Raw genomic sequence first — 27905 nt, 5'->3', positions numbered from 1 at the left:
GTCGGATAACCATTTGTCTGAAGTGGTGTAGGGTTTCCTGCCTAAGCAAGCAGGGAGTTGGACTAGAACAGAGGTGGGCAATTGTGACTCTTTTACATTGATTTATTATTAAAATATATTATTTACAGATTGTCCTCCACTTACAAAAGTTCACTTAGTGCCCATTGCAGTGAAAAAAGTGACTTAGGACCGTTTGTCACACCTACTGTATTACGGTTGCCACATCTCCACGGTCATGTAATCGAAATTCAGATGCTTGGAAACTGGCATGTACTTATGACGGTTGCAGTGTCCCGGTTTCACGTGATCCCCTTTGGTGACCTTCTGTTGTGGCCCATCAGCGGCCTGTGCAGCTAGTAGCTGATTCCGACAGCAAGGAGGCTGGTGTGGTGCTGCGTCAGCAGCCTGTGCAGCTGGCACTCGAGTCGGACAGTGAGGAGGCTGGAGAGGATGTGGTGCCAGAGGCAGGGATTCAGCCAGGGCCTTCAGAACCTCCAGAAGCTCCCTTAAGTGAAGAGGAAGAAGAGGAGGAGCCTCTTCTCAATGCATGGGTGCACAGAGCTGCCAAAAGGCAGGAGTGGCTCCTCAGGAGGAGGTCTCCTCAAGAGTAAGGCTTGGGGCTAATTGACCACTCCCTTAGCCTATTTAAGGAAGAACACCGACTGAAGCAATTTGTAGGGAACAACTTTAGTTCACTCTCCTTCGTGTCCTGATCTTAGTTCTCTTATCAGTTTCCTGCAAATTGCTTCTGGGCTTTCTGCCAACCATAGTAAGATTACGATTATTTATTCTTTGGATTCTTGTAGGCTGTTAAGAAAGTTAATTAACAGCCTTTATTTGAAAAAGACCGATTTAATTTAGTAAACTAAGGTTTGTACAGACTTCGTGTGTGCTGCGTTCTTTGGGGTCCGTAGCTGGGGCAGAACACCTTCTGACAAGCAAAGTCAATGGGGGAGCCAGATTCACTTAACCACCATGTGACTCACTTAACAACCACAGCGATTCCTTTAACAAGTGTGGCAAGAAGGGTCGTAAAGAGGAGCAAAACTCATTTAATAACCGTCTTGCTTAGCAACGGAAATTTGGGGCTCCATCGTGGTTGTAGGTTGAGGACTAGCTGGACTCATGCGGTTACTGAGACTGACTGCACACCACAAAAAGAACAAAGATGGCAACAGTGAAGCATGGTGTCCAAAACAGCTCATTCTTCAAAAGTTTCCCCTAAAAAATCAACCAAAGTGGCTCAAGATTGATGATCATTGAGATTCCTTTGCTTTAAGCCACGGGTGAAATCTACTTACCTTCCCAACCGGTTCGGAAGTGCACATGTCGTGCATGCGCTTGCTTCACTCACGTGTGTGTGTGTGTATCACATGCGCACGCGGACCCTCTACGCATGTGCAAACCCTTCTGCGCATGTTCAGAGGGTAAGTTGACCAGGAAGTAATGACGACCGGGTGGGTGGGTGGAGCCTTGCACCGCCATCACTACCGGTTCTCTGAACTACCAGCTGCCATCGCTACCGGTTCGGTCAAACCGGGCTGAAGCGGAAGCATTTCACTCCTGCTTTAAGTGCCCACCCCACTCAAAAATCCACAATTTTTGTCTGACATCTTCTTTCTTCTGTTCTTCCTTGCTTCGGGTTGTTGTCCGGTCAACTTTCCCCAGTCGAGTTCATGTTATTTTTCATAGGGGTTTATTTATTTATTTATTTATTGGTTCGATTTATATGCCGCCCTTCTCCGGAGACTCAGGGCGGCTTACAATGCGTTAAGCAATAGCCTTCATACTTTTATATATACCTGCTTAGTAGGGCTTCCGGGGCCCCCCTAAGCGGTGTTCTTTTTTATAATAAGTCAGCTTATTGCCCCCACAATCCGGGGCCTCATTTTACCTACCTCGGGAGGATGGAAGGCTGAGTCAACCTTGAGCCTGGTGAGATTCGAACTCGCAGTAATTGCAGGCAGCTGGTGCTACTTAACAGCACTTTAGTCTGCTGCGCCACCAAGGCTCTTGGTTGGTTGTTTACTACCGTTTTCTTCTTCCCTTCTCTGGATAATCGCAATTCTTGATCACAAATGTTGTGGTCTCTCGACCTGCCCTGTGTCCCTTCCAGGAAATTATGGTTTCTGCTGATTATCATGGTGTAAAACTGAAGGGTGACCTCTACAACAGAAGTTCAGTTTGATGAAGGGATCGTGGCATTTCAAAAAAAAAAAGGAGAACAAATACACGTAGTTACTGTATCAGCCAACTCACATTTACATTTAATAAAGGAGAATGTTTGTAGCTCAGGGTTGTCATGAGGGCTCCTTGGTGCTCTCTGAGCTTGATTGTTTTCTTGCAGACGTTTCATTACCCAACGAGGTAACATCATCAGTGCTAGAACAGGATGACATTTGTGGGAAGGGGGAGAAGGAGGAAGGAAGGAAGGAAGGAAGGAAGGAAGGAAGGAAGGAAGGAAGGAAGGAAGGAAAAAAGAAAGAAAGAAAGAAAGAAAGAAAGAAAGAAAGAAAGAAAGAAAGAAAGAAAGAAAGAAAGAAAGAAAGAATTTTGTAAAGTTGACAAGGTTGGAGACCCCTGGTCTAAAGCACAGTGTCAGGTTTCGATGTCGTCTCAAATAAAATAAATTGCATTTCCAAACAGAGAGTCTTTGAAGAAATTTTTCATTTGATTAAGCACGACAATCTGTCCCCGATCGTGGCGTAGCCAACTCTGACTTCCTGACCCCAAACCTTCCCTTTCCGTTCCCCAATTCTCTGCATCTCATTGGCCCTCTTCCAAATCACTCTCCCCATATCTACTACTTAAGCTCCCAGGAATGTCCCCCCTCCCATCTCATCTCCTAGGGGATATTACCTTCAAGGAAAATAAGTAGGTGAAATGTCAAGCGTCCTCTTGCCAGCTGCCCCCTCTTCTCCTTCTTATGTCGACACTAGAGTAAATGCTTTCTGAAATGAAAAAGGCCTGTCCTTTCTAATAAGTGACGTAACGGTGGCTGTAAATATGCTAAGCTTGGAGAGTATTTATCTTGATAGCTAGGAGTGTGGGATTTGGGGTGTGGGTGTGAGACACCTGGGGATTGGTGACTCTGCAAGGGTGCAAGCGAATGGGGTGTCACCATATTTGAAGAGCTTGCATACACAGGGCAGGGTGGCCCCCAAATGTACCTTTTTAAAATAATTTTATTCCATCTATATTATTTTTTTTATAAATAACTCAAATGGCAATACTTCGTATTCCTTCCTCCTCCTATTTTTCCCGCAAGAACAAACCCTATGAGGTGGGTTGGGCTGAGAGACAGAGATTGGTCAAAAGTCACCCAACTGGGTGCAGACCTGAGGTGGGACTAGAACTCACTGTCTCCTGGTGATTGGCCCAAAGTCACCCAGCCGGCTTTCATTCCTAAGGCAGGATTAGAACTCACCGTCTCCTGATGATTGGTCCAAAGTCACCCAGCTGGCTTTCATGCCTAAGGCGGGACTAGAACTCACCGTCTCCTGATGATTGGTCCAAAGTCACCCAGCTGGTTTTCATGCCTAAGGCGGGACTAGAACTCACCATCTCCTGATGATTGGTCCAAAGTCACCCCGCTAACTTCCATGCCTAAGGCGGGACTAGAACTCACCGTCTCCTGATGATTGGCCCAAAGTCACCCAGCCGGCTTTCATGCCTAAGGCAGGACTAGAACTCACCGTCTCCCAGCTCCCAGCATGGTGCATTTACCACGAGACCAAACTGGCTTTCTCTCACTATGTGTGAATTCGAGGAAGGTTTGTGGTTCAAATTCATTCTTTTACTCTGTGGACAAACAAAGGTATTCTGTAGTACTACAGTACTATAAAGCACAAATATAGATACGAAACAAATGCCGAAGGAGAAGTGAGAGTCACTCAAAAACAAAAGCCAGATTTGAGAAATTGCATAAAACTCACAAACAACATCCTTCTTACAAAAAATGTGGCTTCAGATACAATGAATTGAAGGCTTCTTGTCAATAAGGAGATTTGATTTCATTCAATTTCCACTTTCAAATTGAACTGATATTTAAATGTATGTGAGTATGTGTATGTGTATCTATCTATCTATCTATCTATCTATCTATCTATCTATCTATCTATCTATTTATCTATCGATCTATACACATATATCCAGGGGTGGGCTGCTGGGAGTTTGCAGGGGTTCGGCAGAACCTCTAGCTAAGATTCTGTGCAGTTCGGAGAACCCCCATATCCCACTCCTGGCTGCCCCCACTCACCCTTCCCCTCCCAAGAGTCCCCACACGGCCCATTTTCGATGCAGGTAAGTGCAGGGCATGCACAGAGGCTCAGGGAGAGTGAAAAACAGGCCTACTGGAAGTTTGGGAAGGCTGGAAACAGGCCTGTTTCCGACCTCCAGAGGGCCTCTGGAGCCCGGGGAGGGCAAAGCCCCCCCCCCACTGTGGTGCAGGTCAACTAGGTCATGCCCACCATGGCCATGCCCACCTAGCAACCAGAGGACCCCTTGCTTTAATTTTTGAAGCCCACCCCTGTATACGTATATAAACATATATATATGTAAAGAAAGAAGCAGACATTCTGCGAACTCCGGAACTAAAATAATTAAAATTTTATTCTACTAAGCTTTCATCAGCCAAACTTTTTCTGCAGATCCAGAAATAGATCTATAAGTCTCTCACCAGGCAGCAAGAGCCTGCTGGCTGCCAGAAGGAAAAAAGCCCAGAATCGAGTGGATGTGATTCCACTGAGCTAGGGCTGCAGAAAAACCTTGGTTATCTAGGAAAAACCTGGCTAAAAGAAAAACACACATAAATCCTACGAAGAAGTAAGAAAATAGATATTGTACCTTTACGGGGAGGATACATGAGATGTGGGTGTGGCTTACTGATGATGACTAACGAGCCAAACTTCCAATTTTTTTTACTACCGGTTCTGTGGGCGTGGCTTGGTGGGCGTGGTATACTTTAGTGGGTGTGGCAGGGGAAGGATACTACAAAATTCCCATTCCCTCCCCACTCCTGGGGATAGGATATTGCAAAATCTCCATTCCCACCCCTCTGGGGCCAGCCAGAGGTGGTATTTGCCGGTTCTCCGAACTGCTCTAAATTTTCGCTACCAGTTCTGTAGAACCTGTCAGAACCTGCTGGATTTCACCCCTGATATACAGTCTTCATCATCATTCTAGCCACTGTCTATCCACTGAAGGATGAAGGCCCCTTCCAAATTTTCCAACCTATATATGGTCCTGAGCTTTCTATGTATATATGTACACGTACACACCTCCCTCCCTCCATCCATCCATCCACCCATCCATCCAGTCCCGTAATCATTTTTGTTGCTCTTCTCTGCACTCTTTCTACAATCTCAGGAATCCTGAATTTCTTTGGGGCAGCAGTAGCTATCCCTGATCAGGTATATCATCCCCAGGTAGCTAGCTAGGGGGTTGAACTAAGTCATTAACAGGGCAACCTAGAGAATGCAGAAGCATTTATTGGACCCCGTTCCAGTTCTTGCCTTTTTAACAACCCCCAAAGTACAACAATGCTACCCTGTTGGGTCTCACCCACCCAACAGGAAAGACTAGAGGACTGGAAGTCGCCCCTAGACAACATTTCCCTTCTCATCCCCTTCAGCGGATGCCTTCATCTGGGTGCTGGGAAAGGAACCTGGGAGCTGTGTATCTCCCAGAGAGGAGGTCCAACTGGGGTCCGCAGAAGGCACGAGGCCCAGGGGTGAAATGCTCCCGGTTCAGATCGGATTGCCTGATCCGGTAGCGATGGCAGCGGGAGGTTCGGAGAACCGGTAGCAAAAATCCCTGCGGCCCCCCCGCCATGCCCAGCTGAGCCACACGATCATCGGAGGCTTTTTTTTTTTTTTACTTTTAAAAGCATTTTTTCTACAACCTCTTCCGATGAAAAAATGCTTTTAAAAGTAAAAAAAAAAAAAAAGCCTCTGATGAGCGCGCGGCTCAGCTGAGATCGTCAGAGGCTTTTCAAAACATTTTTTTCCGCAACCTCTTGGCCGAAGAGGTGGTTAAAAAAAATGCTTTGAAAAGTCTCCGACGATCCCAGCCGGCTTTCATGCCTAAGGCGGGACTAGAACTCACCGTCTCCTGATGATTGGCCCAAAGTCACCCAGCCGGCTTTCATGCCTAAGGCGGGACTAGAACTCACCGTCTCCTGATGATTGGCCCAAAGTCCCCCAGCCGGCTTTCATGCCTAAGGCGGGACTAGAACTCACCGTCTCCTGATGATTGGCCCAAAGTCACCCAGCCGGCTTTCATGCCTAAGGCGGGACTAGAACTCACCGTCTCCTGATGATTGGCCCAAAGTCACCCAGCCGGCTTTCATGCCTAAGGCGGGACTAGAACTCACCGTCTCCTGATGATTGGCCCAAAGTCCCCCAGCCGGCTTTCATGCCTAAGGCGGGACTAGAACTCACCGTCTCCTGATGATTGGCCCAAAGTCACCCAGCCGGCTTTCATGCCTAAGGCGGGACTAGAACTCACCGTCTCCTGATGATTGGCCCAAAGTCACCCAGCCGGCTTTCATGCCTAAGGCGGGACTAGAACTCACCGTCTCCTGATGATTGGCCCAAAGTCCCCCAGCCGGCTTTCATGCCTAAGGCGGGACTAGAACTCACCGTCTCCTGATGATTGGTGGTTAAAAAGAGGTGGTTAAAAAAAATGCTTTGAAAAGTCTCCGACGATCCCAGCTGAGTTGCCGGATCGGCAGAGGCTTTTCAAAGCATTAGAAAAAATGCTTTGAAAAGTTAAAAAAAAAAAGTTGGCCACGCCCACCCAGTCACATTACCCCCGCCCCACCAAGCCACACCCACAGAACCGGTAGTAACAAATTTTACATTTCACCCCTGCACGAGACCAGATGCTGAGACTCCAGAAAGAGTGCGGAGAAGAGCAATAAAGATAATAAGAGTTCTGGTGGTTTGAGTTAGATGGTTTAGCCTCTTAACAAAATGAAATTCAGTGGTGAAATAAGTAAGGTTTTCACTTAGGCAAGAAAAACCATATGCACAGGTACAGAATAGGTGGTACCTGTCTTAATAGCAGTAACTGTGAGAGGGATCTCGGAGTCCTAGTGGACAATCACTTAAATATGAGCCAGCAGGGTGCAGCAGCTGCCAGAAAAGCCATGGAAATCCTAGGCTGCATTAACCGAGGGACCGATTCAAAATCACGCGAAGTGTTAATACCACTTTATCATGCCTTGGCAAGGCCACACTTGGAATCCGGCATCCAGTTTTGGTCACCACGATATAAAAAAAGATGTGGAGGCTCTAGAAAGAGTGCAGAGAAGAGCAACAAAGACGATTAAGGGACTGGAGGCTAAAACATAGGAAGAACGATTGTGGGAATTGGGGATGTCTAGTCCAGTGAAAAGAAGGACTAGGGGTGACACGATAGCAGTCTTCCAATATTTGAGGGGGCTGCCCCAAAGAAGACATGGTCGACTTATTCTCCAAAGCACCAGAAGGCAGGACAAGAAGCAATGGATGGAAACTAATCAAGGAGAGAAGCAACTTAGAACTAGGGAGAAATTTCCTGACAGTTGAAACAATTAATCAGCGGAACGACTTGCCTCCAGAAGTTGTGGATGCTCCATCACAGGAGGTTTTTAAGATGAGATCGGACAGCCATTTGTCTGGAATGTCTCTGGAGATTCTCAGTCATCCCGGTCATGGTTGTCCCAAAGGGGCTTTTTCAAAAGGCAGCTGGGCTTAGTTTTTCCTTGAAGACGTTTCGCTTCTCATCCCAAGAAGCTTCTTAAATTCTTCAGAAGTGAAGAAGCTTCTTGGATGAGAAACGAAACGTCTTCAAGGAAAAAAAACATGTCCAGTTGCCTTTTGAAAAAGCACCTTTGGGATTTGTCCGGAATGACATAGGGCCGTGATGGTGAACCTATGGCACTGTTGTGACTCCGACCCCCGAGGCCGACTTATCGGAGGGAGAAGGCTGCGAACATGAAGGAGAGGAGTTGGCCAGCCCTCCCTCTCCAGGACCCTCCTCTCTGGCAATGCCTCAGGTGTTTCCCGAAGGAGAAGAGATTGGCCAGGAGCCAGGTATCTCCTCGCAGTCGGACAGTGACGGAGATAAGTCTTGGCTGGATCCACGCCAGCGTCGGAGAGACAGGCGCACGCAGCAGAAAAGGAGGCGTGCCAGGGATTAAGCTGAGTCACTGGACCACACCCCACAGGGGATAAAAGGGGGTGAGGTGGCCATTCAGACTCTGTGACGGACAAAACAAACTACTAGCGAGTCACATTGTATCTTTGAAACAACGTTATCTGCCTTGGATTTAATACGGACTGGATTTGACAATTCTTGAACTGTGTGTATCTTGTTTGGGTTTATCTGTCGGAGGAACAACCCCTCCCTCTGAGTAAAGTTCTTGGCAAGCAGCTACTGGGTTGCTGCCAATCCTCTTATTGAAAGAATTTGTTGTCTGCCTGTTTTATTTAACCCCTGGCTATCTGTTTGTGTGCGTGTGTGAGACGGGGACAGAACAGGCACTCGTGCCACAGGTGGCATGCAGAACTCTATCGGTGGGCACGCAAGCATTGCCCTAGCTCAGCTCCCAGCTGATTTTCGGGCCTTCCGGGCCCACCAGAAGTCAGGAAACAGGCTATTTCCAACCTCTGGAGGGAGTGGGGAAGGCTGTTTTTGCCCTCCCCAGGCTCCAAGAAAGGTTCTGGAGCCTGGGGAGGGCGAAAAATGGATCTACGGGGCCCATTGTGCCATCGCGTGCCAAAAGCGGGGAAAGCACAGGGGTGTCACGCACGCATGTGCGTGTGGGTGAGGCATATTGAATTATGGGTGGGTGCTCCTCTCACTTTTGGCACACGACGGCAAAAAGGTTAGCCATCCCTGACATAGGGTCTCCTGCTTGAGCAGGGGGTTGGACTAGAAGACCTCTAGGGTCCCTTCCACCCTAGGATCCTATGTTGTACCAGCGTCAGCCTGAACCGAGAATAGAGGAAGCAGAAGAGGGAGAAATAAACAAGAGTGTGTAGCAACCAACAGTGCCATCCATGTCTGTAAGTGCTTGGCAAAAATTTTGCCCTGAAGATCCTACAATTCGTATCTTGAAACTAATCCCTGGCATTAACAATTAAGGTCTTTGTTTTTGTGGAGTTTGAAATAGAAAATAGAGGACATTTATTGATGTCAAGTAGGCTAACGTGACATGCTGACTGGAAGAATGGGGTACATAACAGCCCGAAGGCAAAATAGCTGTTTTTTAACAGATTTTTTGACACCCTGCCAACCGCATCTTGGGTGGGTCCGTTTTTGTGGTTTTTTCAGTTCTGGGTGTAGCAAGATCTCCTTCCTTGTTTTGTAGGTATCATGACCCCCTTTAAAAAAAAAAAAAAAAAAAAGAGCAAGAGACCAAAAAAAGAAACAAAGGAAAAAACATTATGCACGAGCAGAGACAACTCACATCCCAGTAATTTTTGATCACCGCACGTGAACTTTTGAGAGGCTTTACCAGATGAATCACATCACACCGCTGAACAGTTGCTGGTGAGGGACTCATTTTTTGAGCAGGTGAGTTGGGGGGGGAACCTGGGGGGGGGACACAATTAAAAAAAAAAAATATTTTCCCTTTCCATCTTCTCTCTGTTCAGTCGTTCAATGTTCTCCAACCTCCTTTGCAAGTCTTCTTCTTCTTCTTCTTCTTCTTCTTCTTCTTCTTATTATTATTATTATTATTATTATTATTATTATTATTATTATTCCTTTTCTCCTGCCTCTGGCATCATTGGAAGGGATAGCTGGCAGCCTGATGCTCGGAGAGGAGCTGTGTTCAAACTCTGCCCTAGACCGTCCTTGGCTTAACCCTGATTTGTGGGGTAAGACCATTAACCATGATGGATATTCTTAACACCAAACTCCAGGAAAGTCACTTTTGCATCAAATGTGATTATCCATCCCAAGGATTGGAGGCTGCCACAGGCTTGGTTATATGATGGGCAGCTATAGACATGCTTTGAATCAAGAAATTAAAAAAAAAACAAACCTATTATCTATTTTGAGTAACGAAATCTCTCTGGCTAAAGAAGGGTTTTTCCCTTGCTTTTCTGTCCCTGGACAAAAAAACATAGGGGGAATCCCATGCCATCTCCCAGTACTAGAAGACAGAAAAAAGAGATAAGCATTGGTTGATTCTCTAATCGCCTATCTCCGACAGCTATCGCACGGTAGATCCTTTCCCTTATCCCTTCCCTGGCTTTGAATCCAGGATCTTCCACTCTCGGATCGATTTGGTTTCTATAAATCTCAAGATTGGAAGCCACCCTCTCAAGTTTAGGAGAAAGACTGCAAAATTTCTCCTCAGGTTTCCCCTGGAAGTGAAGTTTCATCAGATTTAGGGACAGATTTGACCTGCGTGTTACAGTGTGGCTGCGTTCACACAACCTAGTCAAGTAAAGACTTAACCGATGGATTGATTTAACGTTTCCCTTAGTTATTTTTTTTCCCCCTCGCTCAGCGTAGTCTGCGCCTCAGAACTGACGGGTGAATTTACAGTTCGATGTAATGTGTGAATGCGGAAAAATAGGTTTGTTTAATAACTGGGTTAAATGTGTGATATGGACCCAGCTGTTTGGCAAGATTTTCTCTCTCTATGGTGAGGTCGGCTCTCCCGGTAGAGATGGCCGTGATTTCTTTTGCTTTTGGCTTGAGATGTGATCTAGGAATCACAGTTTGTCGAACAAACCAGGTTTAAAGTAAATAATGGCATCGTATAATGAGCAATTTGCAGCCATCGGGCATGTCCACATATTAAGCCGTTATTTAGTAGGGGTGTTTGAAATGGATTAATTCTGAGAGCAGGGACTAAATGATATTTTTCCCCCCGTTGTCCTAAAATCTCTATTTTTGAAATTAACATGGCACTAAATCTGTATTTTCCCCCCCTTCTCACTGCTTTTTCTTCATAGCATGTGGCGATTTTATCACTTGCCATCTTTTATTCTTTTTTTTTTTAAAAAAGTATACTTTTTTTTCTTCTTCTTCTTCACCGCAACACTTTTATTTAAGAGCTTAAATCTGTAGTTCTTCTTTTGGTGGTCAAAGGATTGATGGAGCGGTTTTCTGCAAGAGAAATCGATTAGAAAAACCGATTTTGTGTGAAATCTTCCCTGGATTTAAGGATCCTGGGATGTCCTTTCTTAGTTTATTTTTTAACCGCACCAGACCCGTGATTTAGGATAATGGATTAAAAACTCTTTTTTTAAAGACTCTTAAGTCATGGGTTGTGATCTTCGGTTTACTGACTCAGCCACAACTGATTAGGGTGACCCAAATATAAGAAACCAGGATTTACATACTCCGGTAGCCGGAATGAAGCATCGTGCTAAACTATAACCAAGCCAAAAAAAAAAACCCCAAACCCCAGGTTATGACTAAGCTTGAATCGTGAATGTAAATTACTCATCAAATGAGGGAATTCTTCCAGAGTCCTCTTACTAGGTTTTACAAACCGCACATAAAAATGGTTTATTTATAACGTCCACCCACCTTCCAGGTGCCTTCCAACCACAAACGAAAACGAACAAATAGAAACGGAACCGTGGTTAAAATTAGCTTGATTGATTTATGCAATGCCTTTATTGATTTATGCAGAATCTGGGCAAAATTCTCCCGAATCTTTAACTATTTCTCCGCTGCGAGAAAATGAAATCCAGGTTTAAGAGTTATATGTGTGTAAGCTTCGCGATGATACAGCTGCTTGTGTGGATGCGGGTGGGCAGCACTGCAGGGGTGGCGGCGAGACGCATTCCCGTTTCCCCAGCAACTACAGGTAGTCCTCGGTTTTACGGCCGTAATTGAGCCCAAAATTTATGCCGCTAAGTGAAACATTCGTTAGGTGAATTTTGCCCCATTTTTACGACTTTCCTTGCCACAGCTGTTAAATGAATCGTTGCATGTGTTAAGCGAGTAACACGGCTGTTAAGTGAATCTGGATTTCCTCGTTGGCTTTGCTCGTCAAAAAAGGTCGCAAAAGGGGAATCATGTGACCCTGGGACACTGTGACCGTCATAAATATGAACCGGTTGCCAAGCGTCTGAATTTTGATCATCCTTGGGGATGCTGCAACAGTCTTAAGTGTGAATCACGGTCATAAGTCACTTTTTTCATTGCCGTGATAACTTTGAACGGTCACTAAATGAACCGTTGTAAGTCGAGGACTACCTGCAATGGTGATAGTGTTCCTACCGGATTAAGGAGTTGGGCCAACCCTGGAAAACCAACTTCTGCTCCATCCTCATTTCTGAAAGTTTCCTGGAGGATGTTGAGTCTTTAAGTCTTTGTCTGCCTGGCCTACCTTGCAGGGGTGTTATGGGGAAAACAGGAAGAGGGAGAACTAAGTACTCTGCTTTGAAGACCTAGAGTTAAACGTGGTTGCTTTATAAATGTCAATACAGATAGTGCTCAACTTACAAGTATTCGTTTAGTGACGGCACTGAAAAAAGTAACTTAAGTTATGACCGGTTATCACATTTATAGCAGCATCCCCCAATGATCATGTGATTGATATTTGGCCACTTGGCAATTGGCATATATTTATGACCATTTCACAGTCCCGGGGTCATGTGATCCCCTTTTGCGACCTCCCCAGTTGGCTTCCGACAAGCAAAGTCAATGGGGGAAGCCGAATTTGCTTAATGACTGCACGATTCACTTAACAACGGCAGCGATTCTCTTAACGTAAACGAATGTCGTAAAATGGGGCACGGCTCACTTAACAACTGCCTGCTTAGCAATGGAAATTTGGGGCTCGGTTGTGGTCGTAAGACGAGGACTAACCGCAATAAGAAATCTAAATGGCACTAATAAATAGAAATCACCAGGGCAGCTGGTACAATAATCCACAGCCTCTCCCTTGCAGCCCGGCACAGTGTGTGTGTGTCTATGTGTGTTTTGTGCCATACACACAGCTTTGGGGGTTAAATCACTGCAGTTCAGTTAGTAACACGGTTGTTAAATGAAATCTGGCTTCCCCATTGACTCTGCTTGTCAGAGGTCGCAAAAGGGGATCAGATGGACACTGCATCCATCCTAAATCTCAGGGGTTGCCACAAAGAAGAGGGAGTCAAGCTACTCTCCAAAGCACCTGAGGGCAGGACGAGAAGCAACGGGTGGAAACTAATCAAGGAGAGAAGCAACTTAGAACTAAGGAGGAATTTCTTGACAGTTAAAACATTTAATCAGTGGAAAAGCTTGCCTCCAGAAGTTGTGAATGCTCCAACACTGGAAGGTTTTAAGAGGATGTTGGATTCTGTTATTATTAACCATTTGTCTGAAGTGGTGTAGGGTTTCCTGCCTAAGCAGGGGGTTGGACTAGAAGACCTCCAAGGTCCCTTCCAACTCTGTTATTCTATTCTATTCTATTCTACACCCAAATTTTCATCACTTCATCATGTTGATGCTGCAACGTTCGTAAGTGTGAAAACTGGTCATAAGTCACTTTTTCAGTCACGTCGTAACTTTGAATGGTCACTAAACGAACGATGGTCAATCGAGGACTACCTCTAAATAAAACGTAAAATCCTATTTGTTCAGGAGGGTTCCCCCCCCCTTTCTTCCTGTCAGAAATTGCCTTGATTCACTGATTCTAAAGAAAAACCGCCGTTTCCCTCTTTTTCCCCCGACTAGAAAAAAGGCCTATTGCAGCGGAGAGATTTTGAAATTTCTAAAGTCTCTTTTGATCGCTGAGGTCATGTACTCATCAAAGAGAGAAGAGCGGTAAATTGATTGCACTGTACTGATTAGGAAACCCTCATGAAGATTGCTCAAGGGTTTAAATAATGACCGGGGTCGCGTGCCGACGAAGCAAAAAAAAAAAAACAAAGCCGGTAAACTGATTGCATCGGCGTGCTGGAATGGTGCCAAACCCCAAAATTAGAAAACAGCATGCTGACGGCTGTAGAAAAGGCAAATGCTATTGCAACACTTTTAATCTGCTTTTCCTTTTTCTTTTCTTTTCTTTTCTTTCTTTCTTTCTTTCTTTTTTTTGAATTTACACCAGGCTTCCTTCTGCGGTCCACGGGCGCCTCTACCAGGAATCGTTCTGCAACCTGAGGCAAAGAATTTGAAGGCTCGCGTTGGCGCATCGCTTCCTCTCCGGAGATGCTCGACCTGCTTTTGCATCTTCCAATCCAGTTTAGCTTCTCGGAAGCCGGATTCGGACACCTGGGTTTTGCAACCCGTGTGCGGCTGCTGTCCTGAAAGCTGCTCTCTTTTCCTCCTCCGGCAACGCAGCTGGTGTCCTCGCCACGTCTTTCCAACCACAAGCTCACCTGCATTGCCCACTGCGATTCCTTTTCTCCACAACGGTTTGTTTTCTCCACAACATGACGGACCGAAGCCAGCTGTCCTTCTCCTCCTCCTCCTCCTCTTCCTCCTCCTCCTCCCTCCCTTCTTCATTCCCTACTTCTGCCTTCAAGCCAGCGCTTGGCTCCGTCCGTGGCCAGCAGTCCTGCTCTCTCCTGACCGCCACCGAGGATTTCAACATCATTCTGTACCATTACAACCTCACCGGACGGCTGAGCCACCGGCGTCCCGAGGAAGACCACCTTGACGTCCTCAAGATCATCATCATCGCCGCCAGCTGCCTCATCATTTTGGAGAACCTGGTGGTCCTGATGGCCATCCTCTTTAAGGTGAGAAGCCGACGTTGGATTTTCACCTGCCTGGCCAGCATCTCTTCCAGCGATCTGCTGGCCGGGATCGCTTACTTGACCAACCTCTGCTTGTCAGGCCGGACGACCTTCCAGCTGTATCCCTACATGTGGTTTCTCCGCGAGGGGATCCTTTTCATCGCCTTGGCGGCCTCCACCTTCAGCCTGCTGGTGACGGCCATCGAGCGCTTTAGCGCCATGGTGAGGCCCATCGCGGAAAGCGAGTCCGTCAAGACGTGCCGTCTCCGGAACTGCATTTTCTTATCCTGGTTCTTGGCCTTTGTGATCGGCCTGCTTCCTTTGTTCGGCTGGAACTGCATTTGCGACGTGCCTCGCTGTTCCACTTTGCTGCCTCTTTACGCCAAGAATTACATCCTCTTCACCGTCATCATGTTCAGCATCATCCTGGTGGGCGTGGTGAGCCTCTACTGCTCCATTTACTGCTGGGTTGGGAAGCGGGTCAAGCTGGGCTTCTCCAACGGAAGCCGGAAGAGGTCCCTGCGGCTGCTGAAGACGGTGCTCATCATCCTCCTCACCTTCCTGATCTGCTGGATCCCTCTCTTCCTGCTGCTGCTGATCGACATCTTCGACAAGAACAAAGCCCTGAAGCTGCAGAACGTCTTCGGCTGGTTCGTCACCTTGGCGGTCTTCAACTCCTTCATCAACCCCATCGTCTACTCTTTGAAAAGCAAAGAGGTGAGGCGGGCCGTGGTGGAGCTGCTCTGCTGCTGCTGCATCTCGGCAGGGTGGCAAGGCCCCCGCGGCTGCCTCGCCCCCAGCGACCATCCCCCCAGCTCCTCCACAGAGGTGGGGAGCTCCTTGAAGGTGCGCGAGAGCTTCCGGAGCCCCGTGATACAGAAACGGACCGCCAGGAAAGAACCTCTCTCCAGCAACTCCAGCATGCTGAGCGCTTTGGTGGTCAGTGATGGCTCCGGCCAACCTTACCCACAAGGTTAGAAGATAGGTCTTCTGCAACATACCGAGACCTTTGAATGGCTGATGCCCGATGAGGGGACTTGCTCAGTCCGTTGCCCTCTTCGATGACCAGTGGTCAGCCAAGGGTCAACCAGTCGACCAGTGAAATGCAAAAGACGTCCTGTTCCAAGCACATCTTCCTTGGGCAACCTCACGCGTTCTGAAGAGGTTCCTTGTTCTTGACTTCGCTGGCTGATGTCAGCCCTTCCTTCCCTTTCATCCAGCTGCTTGGCCTTGATTTCTGACATAACCCTTCGTTTTCACCGGCTGATTTCTTGCAGGACTCAGTGCCTCTGTAGGAACGCAACTGAATCTCAAAAGCTGGAGCAGCCCAGGGGTGAAATCCAGCAGGTTCTGACAGGTTCTGGGGAACAGATAGCGGAGATTTTGAGCAGTTCGGAGAACCGGCAAATGCCACCTCTGGCCGGCCCCAGAGTGGGGTGGGAGTCAGGGGTGGGTTCTACCTACTTTTATTACTGGTTCGCAACGGGATCGCATGAGCAGATCGCTGATGACGACATCCGGGGCGGTGGGCGGGGCCTGCCACTGGTTTTACTACCGGTTCTTGCGAACCGGTCCTAACCGGGAGCAACCTACCACTGGTGGGAGTGGAGATTTTGCAATATCCTTCCCCCTGGAGTAGGGTGGGAATGGAGATTTTTGCAGTATCCTTTCCCTGCCACGCCTACCAAGCCACGCCCACAGAACCAGGAGTAAAAAACAATTGGACTTCACCACCGGAGCAGCCTATTCTATGACTGTATTGACACACAATTCTTCTAATGGGTTCCGAGATAAATGAGAAAACTCTTGTTAAGAAAAGAGGACAGGTAGTCCTCAACTTACAACAGTTTGTTTGGTAACCGTCCAAAGCCACAACGGCACTGGAAAAAAAGTGACTTATGACTGTTTTTCACACTTTACAACCATTGCATCTCCATGATTGCCTGATCAAAATTCGGGCACTAGGCAACTGATTCGTATTTATGATGGTTACAGTGTCCCCCTGGGGTCACGTGATCCCCTTTTGCGACCTTCTGACAAGCAGAGTCAACGGGGAAATCTGATTCATTTAACGACGGTGGCAAGAAAGGTCATAAAATGTGCCAAAACTCATGCAACAACTGTCTGTAAATCAAAGACTACCTGTATTCTACCTTGGGGCATTCTTACTGGATTGGTACATCCAGTAATTTTTTTAAATAAGCTTACAGCAATCGGAATCAGATAGGTATTTTGCTTCATATCCAACAGTACAATGGGACACTCGCTGTATTTTATTAAGACTTTTTTAAAGCCTCATCATCCATCCATCCGTCCGTCCGTCCATCCACTGGGATGACAACTGAAATGGTCAAGGGATTATTTCCCACTTGTTTAAAAAGTTACAACAATTACAGCAAAGGCCAGTTCTTCGTAGAAAGTATTTTCAAATGTATATACGTCGACTGAATTCCGCTGCTGAAATAGATTTTCTTTTGTCCTATGTAGACTTTGTGTTCAGCTTAGATTGAACATTCTTAGACCAAATGTATTTTTTTTTTTACAAATTATTCTTTTATTCATGAACTGCATTTCTCTTGCAAACCGAAACAAACATGAGTACAGAAATCTGGTGTGAATGTATGTATGTTTTCCTCTTTTTTTAAAATAACCTGCCTTGAAAGTTTCTTCTTGAGATGCTAAAAAGTATTAAATAAATAAGCTAAACGTATCATGCGTGGTCAGAAATAGTCAGTTTTCTGTTTTGTGTATTGGGAAGAAGGACGAAAAGCAAACGCAAATCTCCCAAGTGTTTTCCAAACTCAACGATTTTTAAGATTGTGGGCTTTATGTCTATAGAGATTCTCAGCAGGAGTGGGATTCAGAAATTTTAGCAAGCAGTTCTCTGCCAGATTGCTGGGTGGGCGTGGCCATGGTGAGCATGGCTTCCTACTTGGTTTCCTGCATCATGGGGGGTTGTTTTTGTCCTCCCCAGACTCTGGAGGCTTTCCTCGAGCCTCTGGGAGGGCGAAAACGGCCTCACCCGGGCTCCAGAGGCCCTCTGGAGGCCGGAAATGGGCCCATTTCCAGACTTCCAGAACTTCCGGGAGGCCCATTTTTCGCCCTCCCAGAGCCTCCGCGTGGGCCCTGCATTTACCTGGCATCCAAAACGGGCTGTGTGGAGACTCCTGGGAGGGGAGGGGTGGATGGGGTCAGCCAGTCCTTGCAACAACCAGGAGTCCTGGTGGCGCAGCATACTAAAGCACTGTTATTAACAGTGTTATTAACAGCAGCTGCCTGCAATTACTGCAAGTTCAAATCTTACCGGGCTCAAGGTTGACTCAGCCTTCCATCCTTTCTAAGGTAGGTAAAATGAGGACCCAGATTGTTGGGGCAATAAACTGACTTTGTATAAATATACAAAAGTATGAAGGCTATTGCTTAACGCATTGTAAGCCGCCCTGAGTCTCCGGAGAAGGGCGGCATATAAATCAAAATTTAAAAAAAACAACCAGTTCGGCGAACCAGATTAAAATTAACATCCGGTTCGCCCAAACTGGTCCAAACCAGCTGAATTCCACCCGATTCTCAGTCCTCCAGGTCATAGTTGTCCCAAAGGTATAACTGGACTTTGTTTTTCCTTGAAGACGTTTCCCTTCTCATCCAAGAAGCTTCTTCAGTTCTGATGGTTCTTCAGTTCAATCAGAACCGAACAAGCTTCTTGGATGAGAAGGGAAACGTCTTCAAGGAAAAGCAAAAATTCAGTTGCCTTTAGAAAAATGCACCTTTGGAGCATTGTGGCCTTCAACGCCTAGGAGGCTGGCTTGGGACATTCTGGGAATTGAAGTCTACACATCATAAAGTTGCAAAGGTTAAGAAACCTCAAGACATTTTAGCAATCCACGGACGGAAAGTATGAATTGCATAGCATGAGCGAGAAAGGACCGATTAGAACATTTTGTGCTGAACAAGGGTGTCCCTCAAAGTTTGAGAAATTCCATGGGAACAATTTTTCTTAAACAAGAGAAAATGTAATTTAGCTTGGATCTTATGTCACTCATCCGTTTACAAAAGAGGACCTGAGATTCACTTGCATCCGGAGCAGCTGTTGATCAATGCTTACCCATGATGTTGTAACTCTTAGCGTTTCCTACCCTGGAATAGGATTTCATAGGTTAATCATAGAAAGGGTATGGGGCCCAAAAACTATGATGCTTGCACTATTTACAAACTATATATACAAACCACTCCATGCATCTGATGCAGTGAGCTGCATTTCAGAAAGTTTCTGCCTTTGAATAAAATTGGTGAGTCGCAAAAGAGGCTATCAGACTTCTGATGTTGGGCTATCCTGAATCAAATTGGCTGGGGTGTTTTGGGAGTTGAAATCCACCCGTCTTAAAGCATTGCTGGCTGGGGAATTCTGGGAGTTAAAGTCCACTCCTCTTAAAACATTGCTGGCTGGGGAGTTCTGGGAGTTGAAGTCCATATGTCTCAAAGTTGCTGAGGTTGTGAAACACTGCCCTAAGATAACACACTGCTTACATACACTATTTACACTACAAGTAATCCTTAACTTATGACCACAATTGAGCCCCAAATTTCCATTGCTAAGAGAAGGCAGTGTTTGGATAAAATTTGCTCCATTTTATGACCTTTGTTGTTAAACAAATCATGCAGTCATGAAGTGAATCTGTCTCCCTTTCCTTTACTAGTAGGAAGTCAGCTGGGAAGGTTACAACTGGTCACCCCATGATCTCAGAACACTGCAAGCACCAGTGGTGAAGCACCCACATTTTGATCACGTGACTGTAGGGATCCTGCAATGGTCGTAAGTGTGAAATAATGTGTGAAATAATAATAATGTGTGAAATAATGTGTGGCTCATTGCCCCACATTTCCTAGTCATACCACAACTAATTGCAACGATCTACTACATATTGATTTTACAGAAAATAACATTGAAAAGGCACTACGCAACCTAAAACCATCTCTATCTATTGGCCCTGATGGATTATGTGCCTACTTCTTAAAAAAGCTTTCCACTGCCATAGCAGAACTTCTAAGCACAATCTATGAATTATCTTTCAGAACCAGCTCCTTGCCTAACCTATGGTCATTAGCCACGGTCATCCCTATCTTCAGAAAGGGAGACCCCAGCCTAGTTGAAAATTTCAGACCAATCTCACTGTGTTGTGTCACCTGCAAAGTCATAGAATCAATCATAAACCAATCCTTTACCCTCCACTTAGAGTCAAACAACCTACTCTCTAACAAGCAGTTTGGTTTCAGGAAAAAATTGTCCTGTAATTTGCAACTCCTACACTGCAAAAACATATGGACTACACAACTCGACCAGAGTAAAGCAATAGACACAATTTACATAGACTTCTGCAAAGCCTTTGATTCAGTGGTACATGACAAACAACTGTTAAAACTAAGTTCTTATGGCATTTCCGGATCCCTGCATAAGTGGATAGCTGCGTTCCTGTCAAACAAGCAACAAGTAGTCAAAATAGGGAGCGCCCTATCAAACCCTCCACCAGTTAACATTGGTGTCCCCCAAGGCAGCGTTTTAGGACCCACACTCTTTAAACTTTACATAAATGACATTTGCGATCATATTATAAGCAGCTGCATCCTCTTCGCTGATGACGTAAAACTATTCAACACCACTGACAATGCTGCTGCCCTACAAAGCGATCTTGACTATGTGTCAGAATGGTCAAACAATTGGCAACTCCAAATCTCAACCAACAAATGCTCCGTCTTACACATTGGCAAAAAAGATCAGAACACCAAATATAAGGTGGGGCGATACGATCTCATAGACAACCCTCACTCTGTCAAGGACCTTGGAGTACTCATCTCAAACAATCTAAGCGCCACTTTAACAGCATTGCCAAAAAGGCATTAAGAGTTGTAAACCTAATCTTGCGAAGCTTCTTCTCCAGTAACATTGTACTGCAAACTAGGGCATACAAAACCTTTGCTAGACCAATTCTCGAATACAGCTCGTCTGCCTGGAATCCGCACTGTATATCGGACATTAACACAACTGAGCGAGTCCAGAGGTATTTCACGAGAAGAGTACTCCACTCCTCTGCTCGCAACAAAATACCTTATGCCACCTTGCTTGAAATTTTGGGCTTGGACAACCTAGAACGGTGATGGCTAACCTTTTTGCCATCGCGTGCCAAAAGCAGGGGGAGTGTGTGGGGGGGGGGGGGTTGCGCGCATGCATGCCCACACCCATAACTGTATGTGCACTGCTCCCCCACACATGTGCACCCCCCCGTGCACCCCCCGCTTTTGGCACATGATGGCACGGTGGGCCCGGTAAGCCCGTTTTTCGCTCTCCCCAGGCTCCAGAGCCTTTCTAGCTGAAGTAGTCATTGATAGGTGAATAATTGTAGCGAATAATTTTGTGTACTATGTTTAAGTCGGACTGTAGGCAGCATAGTTCTAGGTCTGTGATGGCAAACTTATGGCATGCCTGCCACAGGTGGCACGCGGAGTCATATTGGTGGGCACATGAGCTCAACTCCAGTGCCCGTGTGCGCGCCGGCCAGCTGATTTTCAGGCCTTCTGGGCCCACCGGAAGTCAGGAAACAGGCTGTTTCCGGCTTCTGGAGGGCCTCTGAGGGGGTGGGGAAGGCCCATTTTTTGCTCTCCCCAGGCTCCAGAGCCTTTCTAGAAACCTGGGGAGGGCGAAAATGGCTTTCCCCACCCCCTGGAGACCCTCCGGAGGCTGGAAACGGCCTGTTTGCCGACGTCCGGTCCCACAAATGGGCCGTTTCTGGCCTCCGGGGGGGGGCCTCCGAGGAGGTGGGGAAAGCTGTTTTTGCCCTAGACAGGCTCTGGAGCCTGGAGAGAGCGAAAAATGGGCCTTTCCCATCCCCCGGAGGCCCTCCAGAGGCCGGAAATGGCCCGTTTAGCTAAACTAAATAAATAAATTAATAAAATAAAATAAAATAAAAAGGTCATAGGTCACTTTTTCCAATGCTGTTGTAACTTCAAATGGTCACTAAACAATGGTTGTAAGTTGAGGACTATCTGTACATAATGGCCACTCAAACCCAGATAGATTGCTTTGGCTAGAGATGTACATAGTTTGCTCACAATCAGGCGGCTGTGAGTTCGATCCTAGGTAGCGGCAGATATTTCTCTCTCTGGGCACAATGAGTATATATATCTGCTGCCAACTCTGCATTGGTGACAGGAAGGGCATCCGGCCAGTAAACACTCAGCTCCATTCAGTTGCGCTGACTCCACCCCTATATGGGATCACTAAAAGAAAAAAAATGTACATAGCTTGCTTCTAATCACTCTGGAATTAGCTATTTCTCCCATGCAATGACAGGATTTAGGTAAGCTTTTAGGCAAACTTTAAATCCTGAATGACACATACATGATCAGTTTTACATGATCACATTTACAATGCCTTGCTGTGAGGAGAGGCTTAAGCCTGGGTGTGGTCACCGAGGGAGTCACCTTGCTGTTATTGCCACTGAACTAGACCTGTCGATACCAGCCACCGTGAGAGGGTGGCTTGGTCATTGTTTTCTCAGGACATCGGCTTGAGATTCCTCTCCACTGCCGTGAGAGGACAGTGGAGCCCCGGTTCTGATCCGCGCCAAAATGGTGAACTGTCTCTCCTGGACTTTTAAATGTACCATCATTGAATCCTTAGCCTGACTCTATTTCCCCAGGCGAACTTGCAGGAATGTATTCACCGGCTGAGCTCTTTGCCTTGCGAGACTCCCCCCTCTCGCAAGCCTGGCCTTCCATGTTATCGAAGGCCTACCTCGATGAAGGGCTTTGGAACCCAGAGAGGTGGCATGTCGCGAAGAGGGGGTTGAGGGGTTTTTTATATAAAGTTTTAGCAAATGTCTTAAGGGGTTCCGGGGGGGGGAGGGTTGGATCAGAAGTAAGGCCGTGGGTATGGGGGATACCCACTAAGGGGAGGGCCAGGTAAGGCTGTGGAGCACGGCATGGGGGGTGGGGGGCCCGGGGTCAAGAGGGGGGATAAAGTTCATCCAGATAAGGTTTTTACCATCAGTACTGTGGGTGGGAGTGGTAGATATGGCGGGAGCAGGGGGGCATATCGTGTTAGGGGAGCGCGCGCGCGCTGTCTTCGAGCGGTGGCGCGCTCCGGCCCCCAAAGCTCCACTCGTTTTCCAGGTGGCGCAGATCCTCAGGGCCCTGGCCTCCGTCTGATGTTATGCAATGCCAGGTCTGTAGTAAATAAAGCCCCCCTCATTTGTGATCTTGTTCAGGAGGGGGGAGCGGACCTGGCAGGTATTACGGAAACCTGGTTGGGCCAAGAGGGGGGGGTCCCTCTTGTTGAAATGTGCCCACCAGGTTTCCGCGCATTCCATCAGCCGAGGTTGCAGGGTAGGGGCAGGGGGGTAGCGGTTATTATTAACGAAGATCTGAGACCGAGGGAGGCCACTGTTCCTCAGACGGCCGGCTGTGAATCCCTCCTTGTGAAATGGGGCCACGAGGTTCAGATGGGTTTGCTGATCACATACCTGGCTCCCTGCCATGTGGCAGCAGCCCTGCCTGAGCTACTCAGTGTCATCGCCACGGTGGCAGTTGAGACCCCTAGGCTTATGGTCATGGGGGATTTCAACTTGCCGTCCGTTGGTGAGGCATCTGAGGTGGCTCGGGAGTTCATGGCTTCCATGACAGCTATGGACCTGACCCAGTTAATTCATGGCCCTACCCACACGGGGGGAAACACGCTGGATCTGGTTTTTGTCTCTGGACAGTGGTTGAGTGATCTCGAGATAGGGGATATAGTCACCGAGCCCTTGTCATGGTCTGATCACTCTCTCCTTCGTCTCGACCTTCGAACCGCTACACCCCGCTGCAGGGAGGCGGAGCCGGTAAGATGGTTCCGCCCCAGGCGCCTGATGGAACCGGATAGGTTCCAGATGGAGCTTGGGCCATTCCCTGAGGATCTGGCACACGCCTCGACTGGAGACCTAGTGGCCGCCTGGGATAGGGCGGCCGCTGGAGCTCTGGATCGGGTCGTGCCTTTGCGGCCTCTGACCCGGCGCCGATCTCATTTAGCTCCTTGGTTCACTGAGGAGCTGAGGGAGTTGAAGCGCCGGAAAAGACGCCTAGAGAGTAGTTGGAGGGCCAGTCTTTCTGAATCTGACCGGACACTGGTAAGAGCTCATATTAGGAATTACCTAGTGGCGATAAAAGCAGCGAAATGTAGCTATTTTGCTGCTCTTATTGCGTCATCAGATAATCGCCCGGCCGCCCTGTTTAGGGTGACCCGCTCCCTGCTCCACCAGGAAGCGCGGGAGGACCCCTTGGAGGGTAGAGCCGAGGATTTTGTTCAATATCTGTATGACAAAATCGCTCAGATTCGGGAAGATTTGGACTCCGACTGGATAGTCTCAGGGGGAGGGACTGGGGCAGGTCTTGAGAATGTTATCTGGGATGAGTTTGATCCTGTGACCCCTGAGGACGTGGACAGGATTCTGGGTAGACTGAACGCGACCACTTGTTTATTGGACCCGTGTCCCTCCTGGTTAGTGCTGGCTTCTCGGGAGGTGACACGAGGCTGGTTCCAGGGGATTATAAATGCTTCGCTGGGTGAGGGTGTCTTTCCTGCCGCCTTGAAAGAGGCGGTGGTGAGGCCTCTCCTCAAGAAGCCTTCCCTGGACCCAGCAATGTTGGTAAATTATCGTCCGGTCTCCAACCTTCGTTTTGTGGCGAAGGTTGTTGAGAGTGTGGTTGCGCAACAGCTCCCCCAGCACCTGGATGAAACGACATATCTGGATCCGTTCCAGTCGGGCTTCAGGCCCGGGTACAGCACGGAAACGGCATTGGTCGCATTGGTTGATGATCTCTGGAGGGCTCGGGACAGGGGGTGCTCCTCTGTCCTGGTCCTGTTAGATCTCTCAGCGGCTTTTGATACCATCGACCATGGTATCATGCTGCACCGGTTGGAAGAGTTAGGGGTGGGAGGCACTGTGTTGCAGTGGTTCTCCTCCTTTCTCTCCGACCGGTCGCAGTCTGTGTTGACAGGGGGACAGAGGTTGACCCTGAGGCCCCTCATATGTGGGGTGCCGCAAGGGTCGGTCCTCTCACCTCTCCTGTTCAACATTTATGTGAAGCCGCTGGGCGAGATCATCCGTGGTTTCGGGGTGGAGTACCATCAGTACGCTGATGACACCCAGCTGTACATCTCCACCCCGGATCACCCCAACGATGCCCTTGAAGTGATGTCCCGGTGCCTGGAGGCCGTACGGATCTGGATGGGGAGGAACAGGCTCAGGCTCAACCCATCCAAGACCGAGTGGCTGTGGTTTCCGACGTCCCGATATAGCCAGTTGACGCCATCACTGACTATTGGGGGCGAATCATTGGCCCCCACGGAGAGGGCTCGCAACTTGGGCGTCCTCCTGGATTCACGGCTGTCTTTAGAAGAGCACTTGACGGCCGTGACCGGGAGGATTTTTTATCAGGTCCGCCTGATTCGCCAGTTGCGTCCCTTTCTGGATCAGGACTCGTTACGCACGGTCACTCATGCCCTCGTCACCTCCCGCCTGGACTATTGTAATGCTCTCTACATGGGGCTCCCCTTGAGGAGCACCCGGAGGCTCCAACTGGCGCAGAGTGCGGCCGCGCGGGTGGTAATGGGAGCGACATGGCGCTCCCATGTAACACCTCTCCTGCGCGAGCTGCACTGGCTCCTGGTGGTCTTCCGGGTGCGCTTCAAGGTTTTGGTTACCACCTTTAAAGCGCTCCATGGCTTAGGGCCTGGTTATTTACGGGACCGCCTACTACCACAAATAGCCTCCCACCGGCCAGTATGCTCTCATAGAGAGGGACTCCTCCGGGTGCCGTCAGTCAAACAGTGTCGACTAGCGGCCCCTAGGGGGAGAGCCTTCTCTGTGGGGGCACCTACCATCTGGAATGAGCTCCCCCCGGAGATACGGAGGATCCCGGATCTGCGCTCCTTCCGCCGTGCTGTGAAGACCTTTTTATTCCATCAAGCGGGCTTGGCCTGATCTCTTCCCTTTTTAAATACGTAAATTTTAATCTGTTTTTAAATTATTGGGGTATTTTAATTTGTCTGGGCCAAATAATTTAATTTGATTTTATCGGGTTTTTAAATTTTGTGTATTTATGTATTTTATTGTTGGCTGTTCACCGCCCTGAGTCCTTCGGGAGTAGGGCGGTATACAAATCAAATAAACTATAACTATAACTATAACAACAGTAGTTCATTTTCACATGACAACGACTTCTGGAAAATTTCCTTGAAGAGTTTTGCACATTATATTCACTAACGCATTAAAAAATACTGGGATCAATACACATGTCTTTTTAATAAAATTTATTCCCTCACTTTTGTGATAGCTGTAACCGGAATATTAACAAAAGATTGAAAACTCCACTTGTTTTCTGTTCTCGTTTAACAGATCAAATTTGCTCTTTGTCTATAGAAAAGCAATGGATATAACAAGTTATTTTTCAAACTTGGCAACTTAAAAAGACGAGTGGACTTCAACTCCCATAATGCCCCAGGTAGCTTAGGCATTCTGGGAGTTGAAGTCTGCAAATGCTGACTGGGGCATTCTGGGAACTGAAGTCCACTCATCTTAAAAGTTGCCAAGTATGAAAATCATTGGGATAAAAAGCATAGTACTGTACAATTGAGAAATCATAGGGGGGAGGGGAACTGAAAAGGAACCCGGAATTTTAGGATCTGCATATCTCTATTTTTACATATCTCTATGTCATCATGTGGTAATAATTCCTATCTCTACGGCCTCTTTTTCCCATCCACCAACGCGAGAGAAGCTTCCCAGCAAGCTTTGCGCGGCTCAATAGAGAGATCGGAACGCCGCTTTAGGGGGCAAGGAGAGAGTTCTATTTCCCATCGTGCCTTGCGCACTCGGGCAACCACCAAAAAAAAAAAAAAGACTCCGTTTATTTTCCCGGCCTGCTCTGCGCATGTCCTATGCCGCGAGACTTACGCGCGTGTCTCAAAGACGATCCCTCCCCTCCACACATCAACGGCGAAAAGAATTCATAGTAGTAGTAGACGGTGAAAGACTCCATTTCCCAGCATGCCTTACAAAGAAGCGCTCGTTCGCTTTCCTATGGAGATGAGGGAGACAAATTCCATTTGACACCCGCCTCCCCGAGCGTTAACGTACGATTTTAAAAGATTTCCCTTCGAAAGGCGAGGAAGGTCGGAGAAACGCCTCAGAAGAAGAAAAAGGGGGGGGGGGAAAAGGCACCTTCGTTTCCCAGCGTGCCTTGCGGCGGAGAGAGAGAGAGAGAGAGAGAAAAAGGCGGTTGGGAGTGGCACGTGACCCTCCCCGCTTCCCAGAAAGCCTCGCGCGGAGGAGGCGGCGCCAAGGCCGTCGGACTCCATTTCCCGGCGTCCTCCGCGCCCCTTCTCTGACTGAGGCGTTTTTCTCTCCTCGTCCCTTCGAGCCCGGGAACCGCCGCCGTCGTCGTCGTCGTCATGCTGGAAGAAGCCGGCGAGGAGGTGCTGGGCTCGGTGCTGCTGAAGGCCTCGTGCCTGCCGCTCAGCTTCCTGCTGGTGCTGCCCGCCGTCCTGCTGCTGCTGCTGGGCCCGCCGCCGGCTTCGGCCGCCCACGAGTTCACCGTCTACCGCATGCAGCAGTACGAGCTCGGGGGGCAGCCCTACGGTCAGTGAGGGAGGGGCGACGACGACGACGACTCTCTGCCCCTCTCTTCAGGGCCTTCTTCCTCAGCCCACCCCGCAGGGACGGACCCCAGCTCCCATCCGCCCCCCCGCTCACCAAGGCTGGGGACGATGGGAGCTGGAGTCCGGCCCGCGTATGGGCGGGCTCTGGGCCCTGAGAAGCCCCGGGGGTGGGTGGGGTGGAGGCCCGGCCTTCGAGAAACCTTGCAATAAAGACCTTCTCGTTCCCCTTCCCCAGCTTCGCCTTTGCTAACCTGACAAGAGGGGTGGGGGAGGAGCTGATTCATGGGCGCCCCTTTTTTTCCCCCCCAGCCCTCATTTTGAGATAGGAACCCCCCCCCCATAGGCCTTCCAGAAGGTTCCCTCATTGGGGCAAATGGCCCTGATATTCAAGCAGCCCCCAAGGGCTTTAACCAGGGGCAGCTGGTGGGTGAAGGGGTCGTTGGTGCTCTCTGAGCTGGGTTGTTTTCTTGCAGACGTTTCGTGAACCACCTAGGTAACATCAGCAGTGCTAGAACAGGATGAGATTTGTGGAAAGG

The 27905-nt window shown here is 48.1% G+C and overlaps 2 protein-coding genes and 1 long non-coding RNA gene across 7 annotated transcripts in view; 2 read left to right on the top strand and 1 right to left on the bottom strand.

Annotated features, from left to right (window-relative positions):
- Window positions 1-1920: 1920 nt before the first annotated feature.
- Window positions 1921-26954, bottom strand: LOC132712209 (uncharacterized). Of its 2 annotated transcripts, XR_015728660.1 has the most exons (4): window positions 26849-26954; window positions 3696-3801; window positions 2860-2951; window positions 1921-2166 (listed from the first exon to the last, which is right to left on the bottom strand). It is a non-coding gene; the product is annotated as an uncharacterized LOC132712209 (long non-coding RNA). The 2 variants fall into 2 exon arrangements; XR_015728656.1 differs by lacking the exon at window positions 1921-2166 and having other exon boundaries at window positions 2245-2951.
- On the top strand, window positions 9300-17391 carry S1PR4 (sphingosine-1-phosphate receptor 4). Its single transcript, XM_087872841.1, has 2 exons — window positions 9300-9564; window positions 14051-17391. The coding sequence occupies exon 2, from the start codon at window positions 14376-14378 to the stop codon at window positions 15657-15659; it is 1284 nt and encodes a 427-aa protein (XP_087728967.1). The 5' UTR covers window positions 9300-9564; window positions 14051-14375; the 3' UTR covers window positions 15660-17391.
- Window positions 26456-27905, top strand: part of NCLN (nicalin) — a 47593-nt gene continuing 46143 nt past the window's right edge. For 3 of the 4 annotated variants that reach the window (XM_087872568.1, XM_087872665.1, XM_087872620.1), the window contains exon 1: window positions 26465-27349. In XM_087872568.1, the coding sequence (XP_087728694.1) occupies window positions 27163-27349 (187 nt within the window). In that variant the 5' untranslated portion in view covers window positions 26465-27162. Of the gene's footprint in view, window positions 27350-27905 lie in introns of all 4 variants that reach the window. The other variant, XM_060681552.2, reaches the window with a different exon arrangement.

Source organism: Pantherophis guttatus, chromosome 1 (assembly GCF_059756535.1).
Source record: "Pantherophis guttatus breed Tessera chromosome 1, ASM5975653v1, whole genome shotgun sequence".
NCBI classification, from domain to species: Eukaryota; Metazoa; Chordata; class Lepidosauria; order Squamata; family Colubridae; genus Pantherophis; species Pantherophis guttatus.
Note: the sequence above shows the minus strand (reverse complement) of the source record. Positions and strands in the feature narration are given on the sequence as shown.